General features: G+C 53.9%; 3 protein-coding genes across 3 annotated transcripts; 1 reads left to right on the top strand and 2 right to left on the bottom strand.

Moving 5' to 3' along the window:
* Positions 1 to 812: 812 nt before the first annotated feature.
* J4E92_007459 (uncharacterized protein) lies at positions 813 to 1,791 on the bottom strand (the record flags this gene model as incomplete). Its single annotated transcript, XM_051498822.1, has 3 exons — positions 813 to 1,013; positions 1,066 to 1,179; positions 1,234 to 1,791. 3 exons carry the CDS (start codon positions 1,789 to 1,791, stop codon positions 813 to 815), a joined length of 873 nt encoding a protein of 290 aa, XP_051351096.1.
* Positions 1,792 to 3,017: 1,226 nt separating this feature from the next.
* On the top strand, positions 3,018 to 4,415 carry J4E92_007458 (uncharacterized protein; the record flags this gene model as incomplete). The annotated part of the gene is made up of 1 exon (XM_051498821.1): positions 3,018 to 4,415. One exon carries the CDS (start codon positions 3,018 to 3,020, stop codon positions 4,413 to 4,415), a length of 1,398 nt encoding a protein of 465 aa, XP_051351095.1.
* Positions 4,416 to 4,814: 399 nt separating this feature from the next.
* Positions 4,815 to 9,664, bottom strand: J4E92_007457 (uncharacterized protein; the record flags this gene model as incomplete). The annotated part of the gene is made up of 3 exons (XM_051498820.1): positions 4,815 to 5,100; positions 5,157 to 6,777; positions 6,832 to 9,664. The coding sequence occupies 3 exons, from the start codon at positions 9,662 to 9,664 to the stop codon at positions 4,815 to 4,817; spliced, it is 4,740 nt and encodes a 1,579-aa protein (XP_051351094.1).
* Positions 9,665 to 9,723: the final 59 nt, after the last annotated feature.

The raw sequence follows: 9,723 nt of genomic DNA, 5'->3' as shown, positions 1-9,723 counted from the left end.
TCAAGGCGTTCAAGTCATCCCAGTCACCACTCAGTCTCCCATCCGCACTTATACCTTGAACCTTCCCATTCTTCAGATCCTTCTTAGCTTTGAAAATGATTACAGACAAGACGATAACGACGATCACCAAGGCCAGAACGATAGTGAAGCAGCAGCAGACGTCTTCCTCAGAATTCGGCCTTCGCTTCGGCGTCGTGAGTGCAGTGCTGCGTGTATGGGCTGGGGCCTCAGCCGCTGGTGTGTGGGTTGTGCGTTGGACCTCTGCGGTGTTTGACTGTAGCGAGGAGAGAGCGATGTTCGTAGTGTTGGAAGCGTTTATTAAGTGCGATGCGGCTTCGATGTCGTAGTTTGGGTCGCTGGGTGCGGAATGGTGGTGTGATGAATGGTGGACGTCGTGGAAATGGGCAGGCTGTAGAGGGGAGAGGATGTGATCGTGAGTGGTGTGTGTTGGTGGGTCGGAAGCGGTGTTGCAGAAATTGTCTGATGTAGTATGCGACGTGTGATCATGCGTAGAGTAAGAAGGTGGGCAGTCGAATGACTGATCGTATGACGTGAAGGTGTTGTCGTCCGACATGACTGCTTTGAAGTTGAGATTTTTGTGTGAAGGTTGTCTTGAGTTTTGTGAGAAGGTTTTGTAGTCGAGGAATTATGAGTGAGAAAAGAAGTGTTAAAAGTATTGAGATCCTGCCCATAGTGGGTTCTACCATACATTGTAATAGCGAACCACGGTTCTACGGTCATGAGTCGTCCACTTCAAACATCAGCATTACCGCCAACGGGGATTTGAGCAGATTACACCGACCTCACAAAACTTAGGCAGACGCGCAATGACCGCCATCCACTCTGAGGTCGGCACCAGTCATGAATCGACTCCCTTCTGCTAGCAAGAACACTGCGGGTGCTTTGAAGTCATCTGGTACACCAAGCTTCCCAAGCAGTGCGCCAGCCATCCACGTCTTCTCTACATCTGGGTCTGCTGCGAGAAGTTCGTCGGTCATCGCAGTTCGGATATACTGTGGATGCAGTTAGGAACATGTTCAGATGTTGGGGTGCGAATATACTTACACCTGGCGAGAGCGTGTTCACCCGAATACCATATTGGCCCCATTCTTGCGCTAGCGACCGACACATCTGATGTACAGCTGACTTGCTGGCATTGTATGCTGTGCAAGTAAGACCCTAAAGTTGTCATTAGATCAACTGAACGCTTGTGACTGAGATAGATAGTCGTACCCTATTGGCGACCTGACCCGACATACTAGCGATGAGCACGATAGAGCCACCGGTACCCTTGTCCTTCAATATCCTCGCCGCTCTCTTGACCGATATGAACGCGCCGACAACGTTCACTCGTAGCATGCGCTCAAAGTCTGATGCTTCGTAGTCGAGCGCTGGCACTCTTTGTTGGATACCCGCGCATGCGACCATGCCATTCAATGGCGCGCCTTGCACATCAGCCTCGCGTGATATCTCATCGAGAACTTGGGTGACTTCCGCTTCGCTAGTAACGTCACATCTGCGGTATGTCGCCGTAGTGCCGAGTTGTTTAGCAAGCTTGGTCAAGGCTTGCCATTCTGTGTTGCTTGGCTCTGGAAGGATGTCTAGGCAGGCTGCGTGTCCGCCTGCTTCCACGACAGCGAATGCAAGGGTAATTCCGAGTCCGCGACCACCTCCTGTGATGGCGATTGTCTTCCCAGCGAGAGAGAAGAGTGCCGGTGTTTGCGCGGTTGATGTTTGAGTCGTGGATGAGGCAAGAGCGCTAGTGACCGTATTGATGGCTGATGGACTCATTTTGCTTCGTGGGACGTCAGAATCTCCTAAAGATCAAGGACTGGTGTACGAGAGGGTCTGAATGCAAAGTGTTGAAGAGCGACGACGCAAGCAGCTTCCATGTATACCGAAGCTCATGGAATATATAGACGCGCATTTTCTCCACATTCGACATGAAAGCCGCATACGTGGAACTGATTCGTTGGAATTTCATCGTCGCAGATGCAGCGAGGCGCGTATGTGGATGGACGTTGGTGTTGGTAGCTTTGGTGTGGGACCGGACACTGCAGCTTCCGAGTTGATCGAACGAGCAATCTTAACCGCTGCCAAGAGAAACAGCCTCGTTCAAGGTACTGTTTAGCTGCGCATGTGGCTACCGCATCAGGAAGAACGAGGTCAAGAGATGCCGCCGAAATCTCTTGAATCCTAGTATAGTCTTGCTTGGAATGCTCGAACCCAGCAGGTAAAACATACAGGTACCCGTGCTCTTCCCTGAGGCATTTTGCTACTGTCCCGTCGAATAGACACTTCCTACAAGGAATCCGCTACGTCAATCAGGCAACTTCGAAAGAACCATCGATTGCAGCTGTGCGACGGTGCCCTCCCATGCGCATTGCATGCGGAAGCCACCGCCTTAGGCAACTTCCCAACCACCATCGATAAATCATGGTGGGGTCGCCGTTCCCTGCAAGCTCACCACCCGAAACCACCACCCAACATACCCTCTTGGGCAACTTCTGGCAAAACCATCGATCACGGCTGCCCTTTCGTGCCCTTTCCACGCGACGCCTACTGATCCATCCAATGACCGTCCAACGCCGTCGTGCCCTCTGTGCCCCCTCATGCACGCCACCGGAACCCTCAAACTACTCTGTACAGTAACTTCCAGCCCACCCATCGATTCCCTCGGAGCACGTACATATGTATGGTTCTCTTTCAAGACACCGCCGCAGGAAACACGCGTTGTAGCGTCGTACGTCCAGGCGGTGAGGTGGTTCACGAGACTCGATTGAGGCTGAATGACGTCGTTTGCTCCGCGTGCGCATGTCGGGATCAATCGGTGACAAGTGCTCGATAAGCTATGTCCATGTTTGCAACTCCGCCCACCGCTTACACGATATACACAAACTTCCTCTGCCAGCATGATCCCTTTACCCTAGATCTCCTTTTGCCTGTCTCTCCGTGTGTTCTCTTCCTGCGCGTTCAGTCCCTGCATTTCCAGCGTCCAGCTTTCAGCGAGTCGAGTCATGTCTTTCCTCCAGCAAATCCGCAACACGACGCGGCGCTTCCGCCGCACCCAGCTGCACAACATCGAGACGATAAAATCGCAACCGTTGGCCGAACTATCTGGTTCGCTGGGTGATCTAGGCACATTACTCCCGCTCATGACTACCCTCGTCCTGACAAACTCGATATCGCTCCCGTCCACCCTCCTCTTCACCGGCGCAGCAAATGTACTCACAGGCCTCGCCTTCGGTATCCCGCTACCAGTACAACCGATGAAAGCCATAGCCGCAGTAGCAATCGCACGCCAATTCACGCTGGAACAGAATGCAGCTGCGGGACTAGTGGTCGCGGGCCTGGTCGGGGTATTCAGCATCACAGGATTGATTAACTGGGCAAATCGCGTTACGCCCATTCCAGTCGTCAAGGGAATTCAAGTCGGAGCAGGCCTATCGCTATGCCTAAGCACAGGGACAAAACTTCTTTCCTCACTTACCTGGACGGGACCATGGTGGGGCGACAATCTCTTCGTAGCCATCGCAGCAGTTATGCTACTACTATGTACATTTCCCTACCCCCGCGTTCCCTACGCGATGATAATCTTCCTAATCGGCATCTTCCTCTCCTTCGCATCCCCAACCAACGACAAAGTCTCCGTCCCACACGCCGCAATCCCCATCCTGCATCCCTCGGCCAAAGACTTCCTCGAAGCAACAACAACAGCATCGCTCGGCCAACTCCCGCTCACCTTACTCAACTCCGTCATCGCCGCTTCAGCACTATCGTCTGACCTGCTACCTTCGCCTCCTTACCCCGCCGCCCCCACCGTAACAGAACTAGGCATCTCAGTCGCGGCTATCAATCTACTCGGCTGCTGGTTCGGCGCCATGCCCGCATGCCACGGTTCCGGTGGCCTGGCCGGCCAGTTCCGATTCGGTGCTCGCAGCGGGAGCAGTATAATTTTCCTGGGAGCAGTCAAGTTCATGCTTGGGCTTATTGCGTTTTGGAAAGCGGATGCGATTATCAGTACTTTGCATGATATACCGAAGGCGCTGCTGGGTGTGCTGGTTCTGGCTGCGGGCGTGGAACTAGCGAAGGTGGGGGAGAGTATTAATACCGATGCACGCGATTTGAGGGTGCTGGAGAGGGATATGACGTGGGATGGGAAGAGGGTCAAGGAGTTGGATGAGAGGGAGAGGAAGGAGAGGTGGATGGTAATGCTTGTTACGGTGGCTGCGCTGCTGACGTTCAAGAATGATGCGGTGGGGTTCGTGAGCGGGTTGGCGTGGCATTGGGGGTTTGTGGCGGCACGGAGGATTGAGATGGGCAGGGCTGAGGAGCCGGTTTGGAGGAGCGTGGGGAGTGAGAGGGGGGAGAGGGCGGGGTTGTTGGCGCATAGTGAGAGTGATACTGTTGCATAGATGGGGGTAGTTGTCACATCAGAGTCGTGGCTAGATGCCGCTGGTCTTCATAACATGATATACATGGCATTTCAGAAGTCTCACAATCACAAACACTTCTAGTAGAAACCATCAAGTTCAACATTCTAGTCATATCAACGTAATGGTACGCAAGCTGGCAAGCGGACCATTGTTGGATTAGGTGAGGTTGTATGTACATACATGTAAGAAACAAAACATGCTTGATAAGATATGTGCTCAGCGCTTGAGCGTATGAGAAACAGTAGATCTAAGTCTTGAAAAAAAGGTATAAAAGACATCGCACCCAAACATGTACACAACTAATGTGTCGTCATGCAGCGAAAACGCCCATCAAAAACGAGAGTACGAAAAGCAGCAAAGCAGAGTCATAAAAGACGATTAGGCTTTTTCTGATATCTCGGTTGCGTGCTGCGGCGGTGTGGTCGTTCCGGTGATGGAAGCGTACCGCGCAGTCTCGGTGTTCTTCTCGGCGTGTTGCTCGGTGTTGGAGTTGAGGCTGCTGCCGACGTGCGAGGGCTGGTCGAGATGCTGCTCCTTGACGGCGCCGGCGTGGGCACCGACTTCCTTCTTGTTCTTCTTTTCCTTCTTGGGCTTGGGCATGCGGAGGAGGTAGTAGAAGGCGAGGGCGGCGACGATGTTGAAGATGACGTAGACCCAGAGGATACTGTGAGGTAGAGTTAGTAACAGGTTCGAAATGGAAGATGGAATGAAGTGACTTACCCAAAGTTGCGCCAAGCGTCGCCGTAATCGGAAGAGATGCTGCGGAGGAAAACATTGGTGTCCTCGATAGCGCAGAAGTTGCAGTCGGTCATGGCCTCGGGGTTGGTCATCTTACCACCGGCAGATGCTGTCCAGGCCTCGATGTATTGACCGCAGGTTTCGCCTTCGCGAGGGTCAAAGTGGATCAACTCGTTCTGCGCGCACTGCACATTGGCGTTGGCCAGGCCGACAGACAGCAATCCAGACACCATGTACGTGAACGGCGAGACGCGGTACATGAAGATCCAGAAGCGGGGGAAGGTGGAAGGCTGGGCAAGGACACCACAGAAGATCAAGCAGAGAGAGAACATCAAGTTGGCAATGTTGCCACCAGTCTCAGCGGAGTCGATACCAGCGATAACCATATGTGTGAATGTCGACGTGAAGATCAGGAACATCCAGACGAAGAGGAAGAATTGGAAACCACGGTAGGTGACCTTGTCGGTTTGCGCTGCGTTGTTGTACAGGCCAATGGGGTAGTACCAGCAGAAGTAGATGATCACGGCCATGAGCGAGTTCCATGGGAGCTCGACAGCGATGTTGGAGATCATGAAGGCCTTCCAAGAGTAGGTCTTACTGGGGCGCTCGCGGACCTCGTACAGAGCACGCTGAGTGACGAAGTGAGGCATGATCTGTTGGACCAATTGACCGAAGATTGTCAGCAACATGAAGATACCGAACATTTGGTTCTGAAGACCAGTCTGCGTGTTGGGCATCTGGAAGAGGGAAAAACCGATGAAGAGGGCCGAGAGCGTGCAGAGGAAGGTCTTGGAGTAGATGTACGAGGGTGTGCGCCAGTACTGGGTCCAGACACGGGACATGGTCTCACGAAGTTGAACCATGAAGGGTGCGGCGAACTCGCGGTAAGCAGCCTTGTCCTCTCGCTTCTGAGCAGACATGGTGCGTTGAAGAGCCTCGGCTTGGCCACGTTCGGATTTGAGTTCGGCGAGATGGCGCTTGACCTCACGGTACTCGGCGGAGTCGCGCCAGGTCTGGTGCCAGTCGATGTCTGTGTGCGAACCGGGAGCGGCACCAATGACTTCCAACATCCATTCAGCGGGGTTGGCGGCAGGCGGGCAAGGAGGACCACCGTTGCGAACGAAGTAATCGACTAAGACGTGCGAGTTTTCACCGACATCTCCATAGTAGACAGTGCGTCCACCACGGGCCAAGAAGAGAAGACGATCGAAACGTTGGAACAACATGGCACTAGGCTGGTGGATGGTGCAGAGAATAGCCTGACCGTTCTTCTTCAACTTGTCCAAGAGATCGAGAATAGCCCAAGAGGTTTGCGAGTCGAGTCCAGAGGTGGGTTCGTCCAAGAAGAGAAGAAGAGCAGGCTTAGCAGCCAGTTCCACACCGATAGTAAGACGCTTGCGCTGCTCAACGTTGAGACCTTCACCGGGGACACCGACGATGGCATCAGCGTATTCAGTCATCTCCAGAAGCTTGATGACCTCCTCGACGTATTCGACCTTCTCTTGACGAGAGACGTGTGCGGGTTGACGGAGGACGGCGGAGAAGGTGAGGGCTTCACGGACGGTCGAGGTGGAGAGATGGAGATCTTGCTGCTGAGCGTAACCTGAATGCGAAGTTAGTGTGTGTTCCTAATGTTAGCGATAGTATGGAGACATACCTGTCTTGCGCTGGAAAGAGTCATCGCGAGGCTTGCCATCGACCAGCATCTGACCGGTAATGACACCCATAGTAGTACGCGTAGCCAAGCAATCCAGAAGAGTGGTTTTACCAGCACCAGAGACACCCATAAGCGCAGTCAAAGTACCCGGCTTGACCCATCCATCAACGTGGTCGAGAATACGGCGAGGCTCCTTCTTGATAGTGATATCGTAGCAGACGTCCTCCCACTGGAAGATGGCGGTTTGGCGTTCGATGATGGCGATGTCGTCGGAGGTGTTCTGAACAGAGGCATTGCGTGCAGGTTGAGCGGCTTCCAGATCCTCTTCGGACTTGCTCTTGGGCGCAGGGAGCTTGTGGCTACGCTGGAAAACAAGGACTTCGCCCTTGGACTTCTTGGCGGTGATGAATTCAGTACCAGCGAGGTAGACACCCATGAGACCGAACATGAAGACCCACATGATTCCGAAGTTGCGCCACTTGTTCTTTGCGTAGTAGTTGAAGGCCGAGTTGATGTAAGCATCACCACTGACGAAGGGCTGTCCGGGAACAGAGCCGATGGTCCTGCAAGCTTGTTGAACACCAGAAATGTCTTCGTAGCCAGGGCCGAAAGGAATGAACTCGTTGCACTCAAATTGCCTGTTGTGGAACTCGTTGACCATGAGAGCCTCGAAACCGTAACTGACAGGGTTGATGTAGCGGATCCACTTGGACCAGCCCAGCATGTAGCTGGGAGGGATAGCGAAACCAGTGTACATGACGAGACCCAGGATGAGGATGGCAGCGGGTGCGAGAGCCTGGACAAGAGAGCGGGATAGAGAGGCGATGGAACGGAAGAACATGGACATGACGAGCGTCAATGTGAAGGAGATGAGGACGAAGAAGAAGAAGTTGCCGGGCTCTCGTCGGAGGTTGGTCATGAAATACAGGACCAAGTTGAAGGTAATCGAATTGACAATCTTGTATGGCATGTCGGTCAACATACTGGCAAAGGCTTCAGCGGACGGGTGGTACAGGGCGTAACGGGAGTGCTTTTCGACAATGGGACGTTGAGCGTAAAGCGTCAGGATCTCGAGGGCGGAACCGAAAGCGTTCATCAGGATAGCGAAGAAAAGAAGGGCGGATCGAGAGTAGAAACTTGAAGTGGTAGGCTGGAGGTTGTAGAAGACGGACGAGATGACAAGACCCATGATGGAGTTGGCGATGAGTTGCGTGATGGTGATACTGGGGTCAGCCTTCAAGCGAACGAAGCCTCGCCACAAGCAAAGCTTAACCTGCTGCATGTAAGAGAGAGTGTATGGGGACTTCTCGCGCTGACCCTTGGCCTTCTGCAGCTGGCGCGATTCCTTGAAGCGCTGGCCAGCCTCGCCACCAATGGGGTACTTTTGCTCGTAGGCTTCGATCTCTTGCAGGAGAGCTGCTCGCTCTGCGGACTCGGCCCAGCGCTGCGCGAACTCATCCGGAGTGCGTGGGACACGGTTCTCGAAGCCCTCGCGAACAATACGCTCCAAAGGACTGGTCATGGAAGTCAAGAAATCGGCATCGGTCTGACGGTCAGGGCAGAGGAAACCCATGTTGACGAAGAAGGCCTTCGCGTCGGTGGTCTTTCCGAAGAAGATTTGGCGACCCTCGTAGAGCACGAGTACCTTGTCGAAGAGGTCGTAGGCAGCCTGAGGTGCCTGGTAGATGGCGACACAGGCGGTGGTGCCGTTGATCTCAGTCTCCATGCGGAGGGTCTTGCAGAACTCGATGGCGTTGGCGGAATCAAGACCACGGGTGGAGTTGTCCCACGCTTGCAGTGGCGCTCTGCTGAGGGAGGCTTCGGCGATGGTGACACGCTTTCGCTCTCCACCAGAGACACCACGAAGGAAGTCGTTACCGACGCGAGTGTTGACGGTGTGAGAAATTCCATACAGGGCCATGATGACATCGCGCTGGTGCTCGGCGTACTGCTTTACACTGACGCCGCCTGGAATGTTCCTTGGCCGACGAGCTTGAGCAGCAAAGTAAAGAGTCTCTCCAACAGTCATCATGGGGAAATGAACATCAACTTCGGCAGTGTAGATGGCTTCACCGCGGTAGTTCTTGTTCATGAGCTCTGGGCTGACACCCTGGTAGTTGATGTGCGAGCTTGAGTCGACAACGAAACCGTGTGTCTCTCCAGTGATGGTCTTGAGGAAAGTCGAGCAACCAGATCCAGGAGGTCCAAGAACGACCAGCATCTCGCCAGCCTCGACTAGGCCATCACAGTGCTGCAAAATGTCGATCTTGCGGCCCTTGTCGCCCATGATTTTCTTGACAAGCGCAGGTCCATCTAGCCACACGTTACCAACAGTCTTCTGGTAATCGGTGTCGGTTCCGAAACCGTGGACGTTGAGATCGCGGAAAGATACACCAGCCGTTCGTGTAGGGGGCGCGTTCTCGTCATTTAGCTGTAGATTCAGCATAGCCTTGGTCCATGCTCGTGCGTTGAAGTGTTCGCCATGGGGGTCCAGAGCGGAGTTGGGTGCCGCGTTGAAGGGATTTTGGTTTGCTGCAGATTGTTGACTCTGCGAGGTAAGTCTGCGGGCCAATTGGTGAACGGCCTCTTCTCTCCGAGCAGCCTCGGCGATTTCGTCGGCGTCATGTGTGTTGTAAGATCCATCCTTGCGGTCGGTGTGGTTGTTGTGACTTTGTGGCGAGCCCTCGACAGCTGCTATTGTGGATGCATCTGACTCTGCTTGCTCGTTGTCGTTGTAGTGGGAAGGCTGTCTGCCGCCCATCTCTGGTGGTGGAACGCCGCCGGATACAGCCTCGCGGTCCATGTTGGTTGTGAAATTGCCGACTAGACTCATGGTGGGCGAGAGATCGCCACTTGGGGGCAGAGATTAGTCAGGCGAAGGAGAAATGCAAA

The sequence above is a fragment of the Alternaria infectoria genome (genome assembly GCF_024043175.1).
Source record: "Alternaria infectoria strain BMP 0036 chromosome Unknown scaffold_12, whole genome shotgun sequence".
Classification (NCBI taxonomy): Eukaryota; Fungi; Ascomycota; class Dothideomycetes; order Pleosporales; family Pleosporaceae; genus Alternaria; species Alternaria infectoria.
Note: the sequence above shows the minus strand (reverse complement) of the source record. Positions and strands in the feature narration are given on the sequence as shown.